Source organism: Protobothrops mucrosquamatus, unplaced genomic scaffold (genome assembly GCF_001527695.2).
Source record: "Protobothrops mucrosquamatus isolate PMUCROS unplaced genomic scaffold, P.Mucros_1.0 scaffold_213, whole genome shotgun sequence".
NCBI lineage: Eukaryota > Metazoa > Chordata > Lepidosauria > Squamata > Viperidae > Protobothrops > Protobothrops mucrosquamatus.
This window is the reverse complement of record NW_015386289.1, coordinates 1,222,178-1,244,168: the sequence shown is the minus strand read 5'-3', so window position 1 is coordinate 1,244,168 and position 21,991 is coordinate 1,222,178. Positions and strand designations below refer to the sequence as shown.

The 21,991-nt window shown below is 37.6% G+C and overlaps 1 protein-coding gene across 1 annotated transcript in view; it reads left to right on the top strand.

Moving 5' to 3' along the window:
* XRN2 (5'-3' exoribonuclease 2) overlaps window positions 1–21,991 on the top strand; it is a 70,098-nt gene that overhangs the window by 13,549 nt on the left and 34,558 nt on the right. Inside the window, exons 6-19 of the mRNA XM_015827126.1 lie at window positions 745–834; window positions 1,517–1,589; window positions 6,006–6,056; window positions 6,465–6,622; window positions 8,541–8,615; window positions 11,257–11,390; window positions 12,198–12,255; window positions 12,336–12,443; window positions 13,476–13,520; window positions 14,995–15,129; window positions 18,005–18,123; window positions 20,266–20,401; window positions 21,355–21,462; window positions 21,554–21,643. Of these exons, the coding sequence (XP_015682612.1) occupies window positions 745–834; window positions 1,517–1,589; window positions 6,006–6,056; window positions 6,465–6,622; window positions 8,541–8,615; window positions 11,257–11,390; window positions 12,198–12,255; window positions 12,336–12,443; window positions 13,476–13,520; window positions 14,995–15,129; window positions 18,005–18,123; window positions 20,266–20,401; window positions 21,355–21,462; window positions 21,554–21,643 (1,380 nt within the window). The remainder of the gene's footprint in view (window positions 1–744; window positions 835–1,516; window positions 1,590–6,005; window positions 6,057–6,464; window positions 6,623–8,540; window positions 8,616–11,256; window positions 11,391–12,197; window positions 12,256–12,335; window positions 12,444–13,475; window positions 13,521–14,994; window positions 15,130–18,004; window positions 18,124–20,265; window positions 20,402–21,354; window positions 21,463–21,553; window positions 21,644–21,991) is intronic.

Below are 21,991 nucleotides of genomic sequence, written 5' to 3'. Positions count from 1 at the left end.
AAGCATTCCCAAGATTAACTTTGGGCTGGGTTTGTATGAGGAGAGAGAATGAAAAGACATTTTTCCATAATTCAGTAGCTAAAATAAGAACCTAATTTTTTACTCTCAAAACTCAAGTTTGCACAGAAACATGGTTCTGATGGATAATGTCATAATAGCAGTGAAATATTTTATAAATCTGGAAACAGGATTTTGTGAGATTCAGAGTATAAAAGGTAAGAATATTCTAGATCAGCTCACCTTACTGCATAATGACATTTTTATGGAAGAGAAAATGTTAGATTAATGAAATGGATTGAAAGGAGGGAAGACAATTCTTCTGTCTATAGGAGCCCCCAAGGTAAACATAGTCATGGGGTAGAGATAGATTATCTATCAGTTTAAAATCTATTATTTTAAACATATATGTCTCCCCATTTCAGGATAGAAATAAAATGTTCACTTTGAGAATATCATATTAAAGAAGACAGCAGCAGAAAAGATGACAGTTAATAATGTTTTTAATTCAGGTAGCATTTGGGGAACATTCTGATAATATGTTAACTTTAGCTTATGATTTAGTCATACATTTGTCAGTGGCTTCCTTTTTCACTCTTCATGCTACTACAGCTGACACAATTGCAAATCTTTTTGATATAGCTTTGACCTACTCAAGCTAGTGTATATTTGTATTTATTTAAAATGTTTATTTAAAACATTGCCCAATCTTGCCTCTAAACATTGTTTTATGTTCTTGTTATATAGGGAACAGAATTTATGGACAGTCTTGCTAAATGTCTTCGTTATTATATTGCTGATCGTTTAAACAATGATCCTGGATGGAAAAACTTAACGGCAAGTTTCACTCTCTTGACTGTAACTCCAATTCTAATGTAAATGATCTGAGTATATTTCTGAGAATATATAGAACAGTGTTCTTCCAGTTTTTGTTTTTTAGAAATTACTCAAGGCATCAAAAGTTTAGAAAATATTTGCCAGATATACATTAGTAATTTTCATGCTGATGCTCTGTATTGCAGAGGTCCCCAACCTATGGTCTGCGGCCCACTACTGGGCTGTGGCCTATTGGCCACCGGGCCGCAGGACAGGCTGGCCAGTGCACGCACCTACCTCCACTCGCACTAGAGCCCGCAGACCCGTTTGTGCATGCGCATGGCGCTTGCAGAGGCAGCGGCTAGCACATACACGTATGTGCAAACAGGCCTGCTAGTCCCATGCGGGTTGTGTGGCCCATTCGTGCATGTGCGCAGTGCTAGCAGCGGTAACTAGTACCTGTGCGCCTGCACAAATAGGGCCGCTAGCGCCGTGTGGATTTCGCGGCCCGTTCACTCATGCACATGGTGCTAGCCCTGTGTGGGTTCGTGTGTGGCCCTGTTCATGGGTGCTCATGAGCACGCGTGCAAATTTTACAACTGCTCCCTTTCCCTCCGGGCCACCAGCATGAAAAGGTTGGGGATCTCTGCTGTATTGAGTATTTCAATTTACATCTTATATTGCTTCTTTTTGTTATTGATAGGTTATTTTATCTGATGCAAGTGCTCCAGGTGAGGGTGAACACAAAATAATGGATTACATCCGTAGGCAAAGAGGTAGGGATATTTTGTTCTTTACAGGAGAATATGCAGTTTAGTAGAATTAGTAGGATAACTTTGAACAGTTTGGATTAATATATTATTGTTTTATACAACAAGATTTGTCAAAATACTCATTGAATGTGTGCAGAGCAATAAGAGTTTCACATGATTGTAGTAATAGCTTAGTGTATGTACAACTTAAAGATATAAAATCAAAATTTAAAAATACAAAAATTGGCTTAGTGCTGTTTAGTCTATATAGCAACTTAAATTAGGTGCCTGATTTTACAGTATGGGAAGTCCTTGACTTTCCAGTATGGTCAGAAGTCATGGCTGCTGACCTAGCTCTTATGGTGCTATATGATGAAAAATGAAATGGATCTATAAGATTTTATGTTGATTCTTCTCGCATATTGAAATTAAACTCCTGGCTATTTCCTTCCATCAGCCCTTCTCCAAGTCCTGCTGTGGCAGGAGACTGTTCCTGGGAGGGATTACAGGTAGTCCTCAACTTAACAACCATTTGTTTAGTGACCATTCAAAATTAAAATGGCATTGAAAAAAGTGACTTATGACCAGTTTTCACATTTTCAACCGTCGCAGCATCCTTATGGTCACGTGATCAAAATTGGGTATTTGGCAACTGGCATGAATTTATAAGACTTGCACTGCCTGGGGGGTCATATGATCACCATTTGTAACCTTCCCAGCTGTGTTCCGACAAGCAGTCAATGAGGGAAGCCACATTTACTTAATGACTATGATTCACTTAGCAACTGCAGTGATTCACTTAACAACTGTGGCAAAAGGTCACAAAATGGGGCAAAACTCATTTAACTGCCTTGCTTAACAACAGAAATTTAGGGCTCAGTTGTCATAAGTCAAGGACTACCTGTAGTGAAGAACATTGGGAGTGTGTGCCAAAAATATATACAGTCGTATTAAAAAGAAAATACACCCTCTGAGTTCCATGGTTTTACGTATCGGGACATAGTAAAAATCATCTGGTCCTCTTAAAAGTAGGTAAATACAACCTCAGATGAACAACAACATGTTCCATTGCAACACCTTGATTCTTTTCTTTTTCAGCCAATCTTGTTGTAGGTTTGCTGGTGTGTTTGGGATCATTGTCCTATTGCAGACATGTCAAACTCGTGACGTCACAGAGCTTTTTCCCCATTGCCGGCAATGGGGTGGGTACGGTTTCATCGTGATGCGCCCGGCCCGTGGGCCGGCAGTTTGACACCCCTGTCCTATTGCATGACCCAGTGTCGGCCAGGCTTTAGTTGTCGGGCAGATCACCTCATATTTGACTTAAGACTTGGTTATTCCAGCTTGCAGGACTGGCCTAGGGTAATTTTTAGAGGGGTTTTAATTATATTTTAATTGGAGAATGTTCAAATATTTCTTTTAATTAATTTTAAATTTGTAATTGTTATTTATGTATTTTAATTGATTGTCAGCCGCCCTGAGTCCGCGAGGAGAAGGGCGGGATATAAATCCAAATATAATAATAATAAAAAAAAGAATACTTTGGTATTCAGAGGAGTGCATGGTGGACTCAATGACTATGTCATGTGTCTGATTAACGAAACACTTAAAAGGACTTTCAGGCATATTTTTCCTAAAAGCATTTATTAAGGTTACAGAGACGTCAGTACGGCATGGTGGAAATGCTTAGATCTGGATTCTTTTCCGTTGCACATACATTCCAAGCATTTTTCCCCGCCCCTATTTTGGGGTCATGGTTCACATCTTCCAATTAACTTGGAAGATGTGATTTACTTCCGGTTTCTTTTTCCCGGGCTTTCCTTATTCTCCTCCCCTTTCACTGTTGCCTGATTTAACTATAAAAATACCAGACAGTTCTGCATATTGTCAAAGCAAGAATATACAGTATTTGCAGCGTTGACAGACTACATGTTGCCCAGGTCTTGTGGCTGCAAAACAAGCCCAAATCATTATCCCACAACCACCATGCTTGACAGTTGGTATGAGAGGTTTGTGCTGATATGGTGTGTTTTGTTTTTGCCAAATGTGGCACAGTGCATTATAACCAAACCTCTCCACTTTAGTCTTATCTGTCTAAAGGACAGTGTTCCAGAAGTCTTGTGATTTGTTCAGATGCAACTTTGCAAACCTAATCCATGCTGCCATGTTCTTTTTAGAGAGAAGAGGCTTTCTCCTGCGAACCTTTCCAAGTAAACCATACTTGTTCAGTTTTTTTCTAATTGTACCATCATGAACTTCAACATTTAACATGCTAATTGAGATCGGTAGAATCTGAGATAAAGCTCTTGGATTTTTTTTGCAATTCCTCTGAGCATTGCATGGTCTGACCTTGGGGTGAATTTGCTGAGATGTCCACTCCTGGGAAGATTGGCAACTGCCTTGAATGTTTTCCACTTGTGAATAATCTTCCTCACTGTAGAAGGATGGACTTTCAGTTGTTTGGAAATGACCTTATAACCCTTCCCAAATTGATGGGTAGCATCTCTAAGATCATTACTAATATCTTTCCCGTTTGGTATTGTGTTAATATACACATCAGTGCTGGAGATCAGCAAACTCCTAAAACTTCACCTTTTATAGAGGTTGTCACACTTGGCTGATGATCAGTTGATCAAAGGCACTTGATCAGCAGCACCTGGCAGCTATTTAGCTCTTCATACCTAAAGAAGTATCAATCAGAATAGAACTGGAAGGGATCTTAAAGGTCTTCTAGTCCAACACCTTGCTCAAGCAGGAGAACCTATATCCTTTCAGACAATTGGCTGTCCAGTCTCTTAAAAACCTCCAGTGATAAAGCACTCACAGCATCTGAAGGCAAGTTGTTCCATTGGTTAATTGTTCTCGTTGTTAATTCCAGGTTGCTTATCTTCTTGATTAGATCCCATCCATTGTTTCTTGTCTTGCCTTCTAGTACTTTGGAAAATAAGTTGACCCCCCTCTTCTTTGTGGCAGCTCCCCAAATACTGGAATACTGCTATCATAGCACCCCTAGTCCTTTTCTCTAGACTAGCCATACCCAGTTCCTGCAACTGTTCTTCATATGTTTTAGTCTTCAAGCCTTTAATCATCTTAGTTACTCTTCTCTGAACTTTTTCCAAAGTCTCAACATCTTTTTTATAATATGGTGACCAAAACTGGATGCAGTATTCCAGGTATGGTCTTACTAAGGTTTTATAAGGTGATACTAATACTTCATGTGATTTTGATTCTATGCTCTGTTTATACAATTAAGGATTGTATTAGGGTTTTTTGGCTGCTGCTGCACACTGCTAGCTCATGTTTAAGTGGTCGTCCACTAAGACTCCAAGGTCCCTCTCACAGTTCCTGTTTTTGAACCAGGTTTTGCCTAATCTGTACTTGTACCTTTGGTTTTTCCTGCCCAGGTTTTAAACCTTGCTTTTCTCCACATTAAATTTCATGTTGTTGGATAGGGCCCATTGTTTAAGCCTATCAAGATCTTTTTGGATCCTGAGCTTGTCTTCTGGGGTGTTGGCTATTCCTGCCAGTGTCATCTGCAAATTTGATGAGTTCTAATCCCTCATCTAAGTCATTTATGAAGATATTGAAGAGTACTGGGCCTAAGACAGTACCTTATGGTACCCCCACCCCTTACTTCAGTAAGGATATACTTAGTTTTTCACACATGACTTCTCCATTTAGGCTTCCTTTTTGTAAAATAAATGATGACATAGTATAATATGTCATGTATTGTTCATCTGAGGTTGCATTTACCTACTTTTAAGAACTGCTAAGGTTCAGATGATTTTTACTATATTTTGATATATGAAACCATAGATCTCAAAGAGGGTGTACTTTCTTTTTCACATGACTGTATTTTCAGCTAAGTTACCTAAGACATGAATCCCAGCTGCCTAGGTAAAATGAGCACACATCTATATTGGGCAGCAGTGATATAGGAAGATGTTGGAGAAAAACAATCATTTTAGTGACAACAGCAAAGGCATCAATTCATACTGTGCAGAAGAAGGAAATGTTAAACCACTCCTATATTTTTACTTACATGGATAGAAGACCTGAAGGACCAACTTAGGAGCAGACTATCATGGAGAAAAATTCTGTGGCAACTAAGAGTTGACATAAATTTGCTGGCACCTAATCAACTGATAAACTTGATTAAATGACAAAATAGTAAATAACATTGTGGCAGTAATTGGAGCTAATAAGACATTGTGTTTATTATTCTGGTGAATACTTTCTAATGAACCTTTCTAGTTTATTGTTTTGTCCAGATTGCATTTTTTTTGTTGCCATTCTTATTTCTTCAGAGTCCAGGGATGCGTTTATGAATACTATAGTATCTTTTTAAATATAAGTTAAGTAAAGTCTAAACAATATGTTGTTGTATCTTATCTGAGAAATATCAGAATTCTATAATGACACAATGTCCTTTTGTTTTAGCCCAGCCAAACCATGATCCAAATACTCATCACTGTTTATGTGGTGCTGATGGTAAGTCCATCTCTTGGCTTTTCTCTATTAGTAATAAAAGAAGACTATGTGGAGAATGTTTGTTAATCAGTTCAGTGCATGGTATCATTTTAAATAAAAGTTCATTTGTCTCAGTTAAATATTAAACTACCACTCATATTATGTCAGTTCAGATGAACCATCTAATTACATTTTCTTCCTGTAGCTCTTAGTACATGGCTTCCCTCTATTTTCTATTTACTATATATCATTCTCAGTGCATTTAATTCTAACAATAAATTGGTAATTCTGGTAAATTGGACATAAAAGTTGGGAAGAAGAGAATGTAACAACAAACCCATATCTTATGCTTAGTCGCTTCAGAGCTTTGGTGGCTCATCAGAACTGAGCCCTTATTAATGGTTGGGGTTTGTTCTGTTTCTTTTGTAGCTGACCTTATTATGCTTGGATTAGCTACACATGAACCAAATTTTACTATAATCAGAGAAGAATTTAAGCCTAATAAACCTAAACCGTGTGGTCTTTGTAACCAATTTGGACATGAAACTAAGGACTGCCAAGGCCTACCAAAGGAAAAACAAGGGGAGGTAGGTTGAATTTACTTAACTCCTTTTCATTACACTAATATGCTATTCAAAGTGAAAGATTGAAAAGTGCTTTATAGAGTTTCTGGCTTAATCATGAAGCTTACCTTTGATAAATAGTTGCTTTATCTTACATATATCATGGGATGGCAGCATTTGTAAGGAAAGACACAGCAGTATTTATTGTCTTGAGTTATGATGAATTCCCCCTTTGAGAGAGATGGGCTGTTTAGAAATATGAAAAATAAATAAATAAATCTACTCCAGGCAATAAATTTGATTTTTTGGGGAGCAGCAAAGCTCCATTTGAAACCAAGGTTTGAAGATAAAGTATGAGTCCTAGTTTTCTACAATGATTCAGATGTTATTATTTTTCAATTATGTCTGAATACAGCATTGGTGACTAATTTTTAGTTTGTTCCTGTGCCTTAGCAAACTCTCATGGACAACAGGCAATCCCTTGCCTGAGCATGGTTTGACTTCATTGTTCACTCTTCCATGCCAGCCTCTTTTTGTTTTACCCAAATTACTTATTAAGCTGACAAATATCTGCCACCAGGGAACAATTATAACTGATCTAGGCATCCCAGTTTGTTTATCTACCATATAGTCACTAGAGCAGAGCTATTCAAACTTTTTCAAGCTGTTGAAATTATGAATTAAAAACAAAACTTCCCAGAGCACCTGATCATTAGGCCAGTTTCCAGTGATAGAAAATCAGCTGTGTTCAAGGAATTTATACTCTAGATAATTAGAATTAAGAATTCTGTTTTTTAATCAGTCTCTAATATAATAGGTAACTATGAAGCTGGGAAGTAATAACTACAGTTAAATTTACTAGTTTTTCAGTTGCTATTTCTGATATCAGGTAAAAATAAAGCAACATATTTGGGAAGCCCCCAATAAGACAAGGAACAAGGGAAGTGTACTTGTATGACTATGTGGACCACTCCAAAAAGCTTCCATGCTGTTTCTAAGGCCAACCAAGATAGATAGACTGGATGATACGATAAAAGTTATCCTGCTTTTTTATACTACTGGGATAGTTGGGATGCTACCTGGGAATAAGCAGAAAAGGTGAGGGAAAACAAGCTGTGATTGTTGCTCTCAACAAGCCATAATGCTAAGCCATTATTTGTTCTCTGTATGAATATAGTATTGCTCTGAAATAAACCTAACTAAAAACAGAGTTTATCTTGGATTGGTGGATCATGAGGGAGAACTACCTTTGCATAAATGCAAAATGTCATATATATGGTGGGACCAGAATAAACAAAGGGTGGATCAGTATTAGAAGACTAGCAGTGTACAGGTAGTCCTCGACTTATAACCACTTTTTTAGCAACAGTTCGAAGTTATAGTGGCACTGAAACAGTCACGTAATTAAAATTTGGGTACTTGACAACCAGCATGTATTTAAGGATGGTTGCAGTGTCCCAGGGTCATGTAATTGTGATTTGCGACCTTCCCAGCCAGCTTCTGACAAGCAAAATAAATTAGGGGGGAGCTGGATTCACTTAATAACCGTGTAATTCACTTAACAACTGCAGTGATTCGCTTAACCATGGCAAAAAAAAGGTCGTAAAATCTGGCATGCCTCACTTAACCGTCCTGCTTAGCAACAGGAATTCTAGTCCCAATTGTGCTTTTAAATCGAGGATTACCTGTATTCCTAAATACATTTACTTTAAGAATAAATTTCGTTGAACAAAAGTGGACTTTTTTAAAATAAACTTTGTACTATTAAAAAAAAAAGATTTCACTTAAATTTATAATGGAAACCAGAGTCCAAAACTCATTTCCTAAATGCTAGTTAATTTAGAGGAATTTTTATTAGGTTTACTTTAGGGCAATACTGTCAATACAAACTATTTCAAAATGAATCTTAGTGTAAATGGTATGTCATTTTTCACCTTTGCAGCACGATCAGTTTGCAGATTGTCCCCCTGGTATGGAACAAGAATTCATATTTATTCGCTTATGTGTTTTGAGAGAAGTAAGTAATATTAGGATATATTTTGAACAAAGACAGCTAGGCTGTACAATGGGTCTCGAGATCCATTGCACACACTGAGATACTTCTAAGTAAACATGCACAGAGATGTTATGCAGCAGTCAGCAAACAGGGTTGCCATGGTAGCCAAGAATTTAATTCTGACAGTCAGCTAATAGAAGCCAGATGTCTTGGCCTTCTTGTTTTTGTTCATTGTCAGCATTTTCCCCAGTAAGCAGCTAAAGGTGTCCATAAGGCAAGATGCTCCTTGATCGTGAGGAAATGACCAATTACTTGAATTCTACTAAAGGGAAGGACAGTTGGTGGGAAGCTGGGAGAACTTGAGAGATGTATGAAAAGGGGGGCTATTTGACAGCTGACCAGAGTAAGAATAAGAAAAGGAAAAAGCAGAAGCAACTGGTATTTCATATTATTTGTTCATACAATGTAGTTGTTAAATAAAGTTTACAAACACTTGATCCTCTGAGTGAACAAGAGACAATATAATAACCCTCCACACTTAAGATACCATTTGTGTATATGTGTGCACCTTTGAGTCAGTTTTTAACTTCTGGTGACTGCATGAACAAGTCCCTGCAATTTTCTTGGTAAGATTTTGGAAGTGGTTTGCTATTGCCTCCTTCCAAGTCTGAGAGAGAGGCTCAAGGTCATCCAGATGGCTCTGTGTTAAAGGCTGGACTAGAACTCGTAGTCTTACAATTTCTAGCCTGATAACTGAACCACTACAGCAAACTGGCTCTCTTTAAGATATTATGCTAGCAGGGGGGGGAGCGTGTGTGTGTGTGTGTGTGTGTGTGTGTGTGTGAGAGAGAGAGAGAGAGAGAGAGAGGAGGAGGAGGATGTTACCATCACTAATATATATAAACTGCTTAAGCTTATAATGTTGGGGTTGTGACAGTAACATTTTCAATTATACCTATTTTATACCTAGAATAAATTAAGGAAAAAATCATGCAACCTTTCATCCAATAAATCCAGTTCTGCCACAGTTGATTTACCTTTAATCCTCTTTCACAGTAGCCCTTTTATATCTCTTAGATCGGGCCTGCAGCTGGCTTTGGCTTCCTAAGTCATCCATTTGCTAGCTTCTGCATCTTCCTCATTCTGACTCTTTACAGGTTGTCCTCAACTTACAACCACAATTTGGACCAGAATTTTTGTTGCTAAGTGATGCGGTTCTAAAATGCAATGTCATGTAATCACATTGCTTAGCACTGGCATCTCCATTGCCATCGTTAAGCAAATGCCACTGGTCATCAGTTGAGGAACCACCCCAATCCAATCCATTCTGGGTTTGGTCATTCCCATCCCTGAACCTCAGAAAAGTAAGGGACTACCTCCTACTACCCGTGCTTGCCTATCTCCCCACCATCTCTCTTTTGATCATCCCGCATCCTGCCTTGTGGGGTGGCCAGCAGCCCCAGAACTGTTCAGCTCTGGTGCTCTTTTCTACACTATAGCTCAAGGGCTTCTTAGAGTACTGTGGCTCTGGAGCCACAAAAAGCCCCAGAGTTACAGTGTAAAGCCACAGCTGCTCCTGGAAGCCTCAGCCATAGCAGGCTGGCCCAGCAGTGCAATGCAAAATTGTAGCATCCTGGGAAGCCCCCAAAGTGGCCAGAGGCCACATCACCCCAGGAAGCCCCAGCCACCCAAACCCAGAACTAGCTGCAATTGCCTTTGCCACCCTGCACTCCAAGGCTCTTGCAGCCCTGTGCTTCGCTGCCTCAGCTGGCCTTCTTCTTCCACTGCTGACCTGCCACCCTGGTTTTCCTGAGGAAATTGCTGTGCATGACCTTGGGAAGAAAGCAAGGAAATGGTGACGGTCAGCTAGGGTGACAGGAGCTGCTGGGAGGGGGGGGGCAAAAGAGCAGAGATGGGGAACTGAAGCATCACAGCATTTGTAAGAGTGGATGGGCAGCCAAGCACCAGAGTTTTGACCAGGTGACCCCAGGGGTACCGCATCAGCCATAAATTTGGGGAACACTCAAACATCTTGTTCAGTATCACCATAACTTCAAATATACTGATATGCAGGTTCTGAATGAATGGTCATAAGTTGTGAACTACCTGAACCTTGAATGTTCTCTCCCAAGTCTAGTCTTGTCTGTAAAGATGCATCCCGTAGTGAAAAAAGAAATGTCTAGAATGGACCTTTTTGTAGGATGGAAATGCTGCTTAGGATTTCTTTCGCAGCTTTTTTTAGGTCACATGTTGAAAACAGATGCTGGCTACACAGTGTTTTAGTGCAAATGAAGCCTGAAAGAATGGATGCAAAAATAAACAAACAAGCCCTAGGTAGGCTACTAAAAAAAAAGTGTTGGAAGATGGGGACATATTAAATATGCGAGGTTATTGGAGAGGAATTGATTTGGAATAAGTATTTGCCAGTGAAGGAGACCTATAGAGGTTCAGGCTGATGGGAAACATGACTGTTTGTGCTTCTAGCCTTCTGATTAAGAGATGGACTGCGCTTGCTTGGTGGAAAGGAAAAGATATTTCCTATGTTCTCAGACACACATTCACAATATCCCCACTAGACATCTGACATTTGATTTCTGTTAATGCTTGAGAAAATGCTTCATTTTTGTGTGTCTCTCACTCACTCTCTTTAAAAAAATTCTAGTATTTGGAAAGAGAGCTAACAATGGCCAGCTTGCCTTTCACTTTTGATGTTGAAAGAAGCATCGATGACTGGGTTTTCATGTGTTTCTTTGTGGGAAATGATTTTCTCCCTCATTTACCCTCATTAGAGATCAGGTAAGAGAAACAACTTTATATCTAGAAACACTTAAAATGTTGTTAGGTATTGATTATTGCACTTAAAAAAAACAAAGTTTGGGCATTATTAATGATTCTTACTTTTTAGATTTGCAAGTTCGTGTTGTGTAATGGAGAGTGCTGTTTGAGAAACACAAGTGCAAAGCTCCCTTGGGTTTCAGTTCACTCATTTGGATCCAGCTGATAAAAGCTGTTCCAAATCAGTGAACTTTATAAGGCTTTGAAAAGCATGACTTTCAAATACCTGGCTATTTTGCTTTGCTTACTTATGGTGCATGATAGCTCTAGCTTTTTTGAGACTGTGCTCACTGTCTCTCATGAATCTTGGCTCATTTCCCTAAATTAGAAGCATGGTCTTTAGTTATTTATAGGCTTGTTGCCTTTTTGTCTTGTACACGGGATTTAAAGCGCCTCGTGCATAAATTAAATATTTGCCTATATTCCTATCTGTTCTAGATTCAGTAAACATTATAGAAGTAGAGAATAGCAGGCAATAGTAACTTCACATATTAATAGTTAAATACTGATTTAAACTCTGCTAAATTTAGTGTTGTACAAGCATACTTCTTCATATGCAGTACAATTTTTCTTTGCTCTCCTCACTCTATGTGCCCCAAATCTCCCAACCCTCCAGAGTGTATTTAGAGATTGTGGCATGGAAGAGGGAGGAAGAATTTGTTCTGCCAGTAGATGTCATACCATCACTAGGATAGCAACCCTTGAATATAACCCTTACAATGAGACCATCCCAAAAATGGGTGAAATGATTTTATTCTTGTATTGCAGGGAAGGAGCGATTGATCGCCTGGTGAACATATATAAAAATGTTGTCCACAAAACCGGAGTAAGTGATTCCTCCAAACACTTCATGTAGTAACATAAGAAGGAGAAAGGTTACTTACAATTGTATTCTGCAATTTACAGGGTTATCTTACAGAAAATGGTTATGTCAACTTGGAAAGAGTACAGATGATAATGCTGGCTGTTGGAGAAGTTGAAGATAGTATTTTTAAGAAGCGGAAAGATGATGAGGTGAAAGGGCTATTATGAAACTCTGTTGTGTGTGTTTTTCTTTAACAACATTTTAAACAATGAATACATACTGTTATTCCATCCTACACTACAAGTAGTTCTTGACTTACGCCTGTTCATTTAACAATGCTTCAAAGTTATAGCAGGTTAGGAAAACATGACTTACAACTATACTTGCACTTATGACACTCATGATCATGTGATTGCAGTTTGGGTATATGTCAATTGGCTCATATTTACAACAAGTTGCAATGTCTTGTGGCCACATGACTGTAAGTTTTTTCTGATTTTTAGCAAAAAATACTCCTTGAGGAAGCTGGTTTCACTTAACAGCCACTTAAGAACCACTGCAAAACTGTCATAAAATCAGGAATGACTTGACTTACAACCATCCCTTACAATGGAAATCCTGATCTCAGTTGTGGTTGTAAATCAAAAATTTCCTACAAATCAGATGAAAATAAATTTGTATTGGATTCAACATTTTGTTTTTCTATTAGTTTTGTTTAACATGAATTGAGAGTTTTATGGAGAAACATTCATAAAGCAGTATTGGTTAGTTAGGAAAAAGTATGTCTAAAATTAGTATATATACTAATAAGTACATAATTATATATACTTATTAAATGTATATTTGTGTGTATTTGTGGGCATAGAGCTTCCTTTATGACCAATTTTTGCTAATTTCCCTTTTTTTTCTGTGGGAGTTATACGAAAACCATTGGCTTGATATAACATACCAAACATATATACTTAGTTTGTTAACTGCATCCAGTGAAGTTAGATCTGAATATGACCCACTTTGTAAAATCTGTGAATTAGGTAATTGACAGTTTATATATATGTACTTTAATAGGATTCCGTAGTTTAATAGGATTCCAGATTGGTTTAGAAGAGCAACATACTTTGAAGCAGGAAAAGGAATCTTCTGCAAAATGGTTGTTTAGCACAAATGAACTATATCTGTTTGAATATTTTAATTTCCTAGCAAAGGCTAATGTACACTTTCCATGTATTTTATGGGACACATAGGAAAATTTCAAAAGAAGACAAAAAGAAAAAAGAAAAAGAATGAAGGTGAATACAAATCAATTCCTATTCATTTATAATGTTAACTTTAAGCTTTGATTGTTAATCTAAAATATTATTTGGATATACAAACACATTCAGTATATGGTCCTTAGATCCTAATTTAAATCTGAGGCACAAAAACAAAAATACAATGCTCTGTATATTTTCTCATAAGTTCCATTTTCCAAATAAAATTATGGATAAAGTTGTTGTTGTTAGTTGCGAAGTCGTGTCTGATCCATCGCGACCCCATGGACAACGTTCCTCCAGGCCTTCCTGTCCTCTACCATCTTCTGGAGTCCATTTAAGCTCACTCCTACTGCTTCAGTGACTCCATCCAGCCACCTCATTCTCTGTCGTCCCATTCTTCTATTGCCCTCAATCTTTCCCAGCATCATGCTCTTCTCCAGTGAGTCCTTCCTTCTCATTAGGTGGCCAAAGTACTTGAGTTTCAACTTCAGGATCTGGCCTTCTATTGATTTGACAGAATTCACGTTCCTTTTTCTGCAAATTTGCATCTTTTTCCCAACCTTGCTGCCTTTTGATAATTTTAAAATGCAAATGCAATATGTTTGCTTACTGCTTGAAAATAATTGAAAATTCCTGATATCTCTCCATTACCTTGACCCTTCTACCTCAGTCCTACCACTTTCCTATGTACTGTATACCAATGAGTAAAGGGCAGCTTAATTCAAGAGTTAGCTTTTATGATTGATGCAAAATGTCTCATAATAATTGAATCGTCCTTCTTCAGCTGGTGCCCTGTTATCAACTCCAGCTACCATAGTCATCAATGGCACTAATAATTCTGCAAGGTGAACCATATATGTATACAAATTACCTTTTTTATATACAGAACATGCTTTGACTGAGGCTGTTAATTAAATAAATAAAATTTTATTTGTGTTTCTTAATTAAATAAATTTGGAACTGCCAAGCTAATTGTAATATAACATAATTTCACTGTTCTGATAACCATCTGAAGTTTTCTGTGCACTAGTATGTTATTCTAAGTGTTCTTAATATGCTTATGATCATACTAATTATTTTTATTTTATTGCTATATGTTAACTACTTGAGCATATTAATTGACATGTGTTGTATAAGTATCTGAAATAAAAATAAGACATGATTATATTTTGACCATAGTTTTAAACTGAACTAATGCCAATCAATTTTCCTTAATAGATTTTAAGTTGTAATTTTATAATCAGTTAAGATAAATTATTTCATCAACATATTTTTCTGAACTCTAGCTAAACACCCTCTATTGGCAGAGGCGCACTTCTATCTCAGTCAATGCCGTAGGCTTGTGATTACTCTATTAATGAGCCAAATAGAATATGCCAGAGTGGATGTTTAAGTATTGCATATTCATTTGGAAATTAATATCCTGTGTAATATAAACATAGCTATTCATATAGTGTTTGCTCTCATAGCTGATGCTCAACGTTTATGTTTATATGTCTGCTCATTTCAGAGGGAACAACATACCATGCTTGGTGGACAATACACCCCACAACCATTGGGAAGAGGAAACAGGTCAAGCCATCAGCCAATTAGTAATCCAAGACACACAGCCTATGAAATGAGAATGCAGGACAGACAAAACACTGTAAGTGATTATTTTTAAAATAAATATAGATAAGGTAATGAATGGAAAATAACTTAATGATGGCTTAGTTTCTACAAAGCCAAAACTTATATACGTACTATATACACCTTTCCTTTGCTGCTTTGACTCCATCATATCCTCTATTTGTTGCAACCATGGGTTCAACCCAGAGTCAGATTAGCGAGATTAGAAGTCATACACTCTCTGGATCCCTTCAGTCTGAGAAAAGTTAATAATTGATTAGGAAAAAAAACACTTTTTGCCTAAACACTTTAATGTTAGCAGTTAATCTTTCCAGATAATGAAAAAGCCTTGAAAGAATAGAAGTTTAATTCCATTTCCTGACATTGCCTGTAATGTCCACAGCTCAAAGTAATGAGTAAAACAATGATGCAGTCCATTTAACAACTACTTGTACAAAAGGAGTTGGTGCAGAGGGAAGGATTTTATAGATAATATATTGTCTATTAAATAAGCGAACTCTAAATAGAAAAGAATAGAATAGAATAGAATCTGAAAGGGACCTTAGGGGTCTTCTTGTCCAGGGCTTTTCAACCTTTTCACCGATTGTACCACCTAGCAAGGTGTTAAAAACTTGACCAAAAAAACCCAAACCTGTTCAAAGTTATAATTGCACTGAAATGACTTATGACCATTTTTCACACTTATGACCATTGCAGCATGCCCAGGGTCATGTGATTTATATTTGGATGCTTGGCAGCTGATTCATATTTATAATTGTCCCAGGGTCATGTGATCTTCTTTTGCAACCTTTTGACAAGCAAAGTCAATGGCAGGGCTGCTGGTGGCCAAGTGCTAAGGCGGGACTTCCCGCCCTCCCGCCCTCCCTCTTTCTCATGCCCACCTCCTTCTGAAGGAAGAATTTGAACACACACACCCCATATTTTTTCTCTTCCATATATTCATCAAACAAGGAAAAGCCCCCAGAGACAGAAAAGACAAACTGCTGAGTGAACTAGCTTAAAAAGTCACATTCCCCTTTAAGAATTAGCTACTGGCTAGAAAGGAAAGTTGAGCACAGCTGGCACTTAAGGAAGAAAAAAGAATGTAAATAAGTACTGGCTGCTGGCTAAGGCAGCCTCCCCAAATGGCTCCATTCATAAGTAAAGGAATGCTATAGGCAAAATCCATTCAGGAGAAAAATACTTCAAAATCCCTTGCAGCAAAACTTACAGCTAACAATAGCAGAGCAATAGAAGCTAACAGACATCAGCCAAATAGAAATTGCCAAACACTCCTTAAGAACATAAAGCCCACATTGCACAAATCCCAGAACTTCAAAGTCAGAAAAGCACATAAGAATCCTTCCACTCTCCATCTCCCTCCCTTCGTGCCTCACCACCAGCCATTGCTGCCTTTTTTCATTTCTCTTGGAGGGCGACCCCTCCCCCACTGTATATCTATTGCTAGTTGTTTGCATTATATTAAATTCCAGTATGACGTGGTCACTTTCACCCAAGGTTCCGATTTCCTGTATCACTTCTTTTCTATTTGTAAGGATTAAGTCCAGTATAGCTTTACGTCTGGTTTCCTCCTCCACCTTTTGGGTGACAAAGTTGTTGGCTAGGTTGATTAGGAATCTGTTTGATCTCCAGCTCACTGCAGAGTTTGTCTCCCAGTTGATATCTGGATAGTAGAAGTCTCCCAATACTACTGTGGTATGCTTCCTACATGCATTTGTTAACTGGTTGGCAAAGAGTTCATCTATTTCTTCTGATTGGTTGGGTGGCCTGTAATATACACCTATGGTAATGTCACTTTTTTCTCTTTTATATTGACCCATGTACATTCTGGAGAGATTTTATTTTTGATCATGTTCATTTCTGCAGATATATAGTGTTCTCTTACATATAGTGCAACTCCCCATCCTCTTTTTGTAGACCTGTTTCTTTTGAACAATTTGTATCCATCCATCAGTTCATTCCATTCCATTCATGGCTTTCATCCCACCAGGTTTCTGTTATGCCAACTATGTCATACCCTCCCTCTTGTACTATTGCTTCTAGTTTGCCCTGTTTGTTCCCCAAGCTTTGAGCATTGGTATATAAGCATTTAAGACTTTTATGCCTGTCCATGGGTGTGTTTCCTGTATCTCCTGATCGTTGTTTGAGTTTTTCTTTATTTTTCATCACTGTCTACCTCATTGTTTGATTTGTTTTCTTGGGATTTGTGATTGGTTTTGGGTTCTAGAGATTCTAGAGATTGGTCACCCTCCTGCCTCAGTTTTAGTTTAAAGCCCTCCTGATGAGTTGGGCCAGTCTTTTTCCAATTACATTTTTGCCTGTTTTCATGAGATGTAGCCCATCTCTTGCCAAGAGTCCTTCATGTAGGAAATGCAGTCCATGATCCAGGAAACCAAAGTTTTCTTGGCAACATCAACCCTTTAGCCAATGGGATATAAAAAATGAAAAAATAAAAAGGAAGTTTAATCAAAGTCAAAGTAAAATAATAGAACAATAAAATAAACAAGGGAAAAAACAAAGAAAATACATCAATATGACTACTAAAAAAAGATGAGTGTGTGGGGAGCCATCTGACAATTAATAGGATGCTTTTCCTTTTCTTTTGAATATCAGGATCTATTGTTATATCAGACTCTGCTTTAGAAAGTTCATCAATTTAAAAATGGTTTATTACTTTTCATAAAATGTTATTGTCTGAGTAACACTATTCCAGATCCCCTTGGTAGCATTGGAACTAGTTTCTACATTGTTCTTTTGAATTCCTGTATCTACAGTTAAATAAAGTAGATGCATATATTTTTCTCTTCTTTTTGGCAAAGCCATTAATTTTAATTTTTGTAAGTGTAACGAGACCTTTCCACTAATTCTCTGCATGCTAACTACATCCCCAGACTCCTTCAGTTTCTGCTAATTCAAGCTTCACGTCTGATGGTACATCATCCTCAGCAGGAGGAATTAAGCGAAAAACAGAGGACAGTGACAGTGAACCGGAGCCTGAAGATAATGTCAGGTACCACATTTCACACTTTGTTAGTGCGTTGTCAAAAAAGAGAATGTCTCATTAAAGCTATTTACCTTGCAACTGCCACACCTTCTAATGTTTTTCCTTGATCTTTTTATCCACCAATAATTAATGTGGAGAGTTGGGATACTCGGTAAATTCCAGTGAGATGTGTAGGCTGTAGCTGTTAAATTTAAGTGTTTCCATTAGTATGCATGCTGGTTTTCTTACTAAAAGCTGCTACTCCCTTTGAGACTAAACACCAGATTGGCTAGAGGTTCAGTATTCAGCTCAGTCTCTGTGAACAGAATCTCATTCTGCTAGCATAAATGGAATGGTTTAACTCTTAAAGTTCTATAATCAGATGATTTAGTTTTGTGAGGGGTTATTGTCTATTAGTGAAGATTAGTATATTATATATATCCCAGGCTTCTTGCATTTAGAAGGGAGTTCTCAGTACTTCCATTTAAAAGATTCTCAGGATCAATTTTCAAGATACTTAAGATCTGGGAAAGTGACTACCTGTTAGAACTAAAAGACTGGTTCTGTCAACATCCAGCTCAAGAAGCCAAATAAAACTCCAGATTAATTTTGTTTCTGAAAATATTTCTGTTTATTGAATACTCTGTGTGGTTATGTCGAAGCAAAACTAACTCTGAGGTTCCCACACCAATTCATAGCCTTAAACAATAGTTTTTCCAGCCAAACCCCCAACATCTTGTGTAATCCATATCAACAGGTCCACTTTGTTATGGGAAACGTCTGCTTAAAATCCACACCTGTTCTTGTGTCCTTGACAAAGCTTCAGGCTCCCACAGCCTGCAGCTAAATTGAAGAAGTTTCGTTTCTCCATCTACCCACTTAAAAGTAACACCTCCCTCCCTTTATCTAAAGGCAAGTTGAAACGCAGAGGCACGTGGCTGCCAAAGTTTCATCCTTATTAAGAAAGCTCTATAACATTAACTTTGCCTGTTCTGCCAAGTGTATTAAAATGAAACAAACTGGAAAGCAGTCTACATTTGTAGAGAGTAAAGAGGATGATGTTGATGGATAGAGGATGGATCCATTACCAGAGCAACAAAAAGAGAAACATTGTTTATGTCCAAACAGTGTGGTAGGATTGCAAATACGTCACAGGCAGTCACCCGCCTAATTCACATGAATATAAAAGAGGGAGGAGGGGAAGTAAATTACGCTTGTAATATTATGTTTACTATGGCCAATCTAAATAAAAATAGTTTTTAGTCTTCTGTGGAGTCTATTTCTTTATCAGAGTATCTTTGGGTTATGAGCTGCTGCAGTAGTAGAAAATTGATACACCTATCTTAATATCATAGATGGATGAGTTTGAGGTGACAGTTTGGGAAAACTGGTAGTAATTTTAGTAGTAATTTACATGTAGTCCTTGAATTATGATCACTAGTTCAGCAACTGTTCAAAGTTACCATGATGACGAACAAGTATTTACAACCAGTCCTTGAAGGTCCAACCATTGGACCACCTGTTTGCTCACATGATCATGATTTGGGTATTTGGCAAGGCTGCGGCGTCCTGCAGTCGCCTAATTATTACTTGCAACCTTTCCTGCCAGCTTCCCACAAGCAAAGTCAATGGGAAAGTCAACAGGGAAGGTTGCAGGTAGCAATGAGTCTCTCCCGCCACTTTTTCTCCTGAAAAGCCCCACTACGAAGTATGAGAGATCTCATACTCACTAGCAGCCCCACACCTGCTTACACTCTGTAAGGTGCATATAGCCACAATACCCTCCTGTGGTTTTTGCATTTCCGCACTTCCCTAGCACCTGCCTACAGCCTTCTCCTCAATTCCCCCCATACTTCTTGTCTGGGACTCCCACCTCTTCCTCAATAACTTAGGCAGTCCCGGGGTTATGATGGCAACCTGGACTGCCAGGATTACCATCACTAAGTGATACAGTCACATGACATCTCACTTTACTACTGCATCACTTGACAACAGAAATTCTGGTCCCAGCTGCCGTCATAATCCAAGGACTACAGTCGTCTTATACAATTACATGGGAGCATGATTTAAACCACACCACTCTTGGTGAAGTCTGTTCTACTTTTTTTGTTGAAAGCATTTGATAATCTGAATTGCACGTTATGTGGATTCACTATTGTTTTTATGAAGGTTATGGGAAGCTGGCTGGAAACAGCGCTATTACAAGAACAAATTTGATGTTGATGTGAATGATAAAAAGTTTCGACGTAAAGTTGTACAGTCTTATGTGGAAGGACTTTGCTGGGTTCTCCGATACTATTATCAGGTACTAACTTTTGGAATTTTATTTTTATTCCCCCAAGATCTCATACAGAGGATTTTCTGTCATTAAACTTCCACCTACTTGGCAATGGCAAACTTCTTTTGTATGGGTTGTCAAAAAAAAATGACATGGAGTCAGTAGGAGGAAAACATACTTCCTTGCCTTTATATCTTGATATTTCCATTGCAAACGTGTAATGCCAGTTCAACCACAGCTTTTAATCAGCACCTTAATAAGTTGATTTATGTAGCAAATCAAATTATTTATTACAGCCATATGGTCAGATACAGTGATGCCCAATAATATGTGTGTCAATTCCAATGGGGGAAAAAGATTTGAATGAAAACATTAAAGAGCGTAGAGACAAAGTCTTTCAGTTAACCCATCTGTAACTAAAATTCTCTCCCAAGAGGTGTTTACCTGACTCTAATGGAGGCGGTCTTAAGGCATTTTTAAGATCAGCCCAGACAAATTGGAAAAATAATTAATAATTAACTGAATTACGTTATATAAGTATAGGATAAATAACATTTATATTTCTGTATAACAGAGCTATCCATATGCATTTTAATTGTTTGAAATTGCTAAGTGTAATTTTACTCATTTGCTATGTTGATAAAAACTTTAAAGCATATTTTAAGCATATATATTCTTTTATAATTATTACAGTTAATATTCTGCATTGAGTTTTCATTATGGCAATAATAATGCAAAATAACTTGCTGGAGAGAGCAAAGGTTTGCAGCTACTATTTTATAGATGTATTTTAATATCAGTAGCCCAGTGTTTCAAGATGATTTTTTTTAAAAAAAAATGTACGCATTTGGTTGCTTATACCTCCCTCTGTAATAATTCAACTAGATTAGTTAAGGTTTACTGTTATTTAATAGTTAAATGCAGAGAGAAGTTTCCTGAATCTTCTTTGATTTAAATTATTCTTTCATTTTCCAAATTAGGGATGTGCTTCCTGGAAATGGTATTATCCTTTCCACTATGCACCATTTGCTTCAGATTTTGAAGGTATTGCAGACGTGGACTCGGACTTTGAGAAAGGAACCAAACCAGTAAGATTTAATATTTCTGTTTATAATTAATCTTAGTAACTAAAGATTTAAAAATTTAAACAGTTACTACTATTTACCTTTCTTTTTACAGTTCAGACCTCTTGAACAACTGATGGGAGTCTTCCCAGCTGCCAGTGGTAATTTCCTCCCAGTAACATGGCGGAAACTTATGTCTGATCCAGTAAGAAAATTAAAGGGTCTTTATTTATTTGAATATTCACGTTAATATTCTCCCAACTACTTCACTAGTTGTCTGAAAAATAGAGATATTATTTATTTATTTAACTATCTGTTATAGATCTTTCAGTTGGAATTTGTGTGGTCTTAAATGTTTCAGTTCACTTCAAATTTAATTTGATGTATATTAGATTCTAGCGGTGAGATTATGCCCACAAAGGAATGTTATGGTTAAAAATAAAAAATTCATTGAATTGCTGCAACTGCTTGAAAGGTTTTTGGCCACAGTAGGCAGCATTTGGGACAGACCTTCTGAATTCTGAGAAAGTGTGAGGAGCATCAGTATAAAATG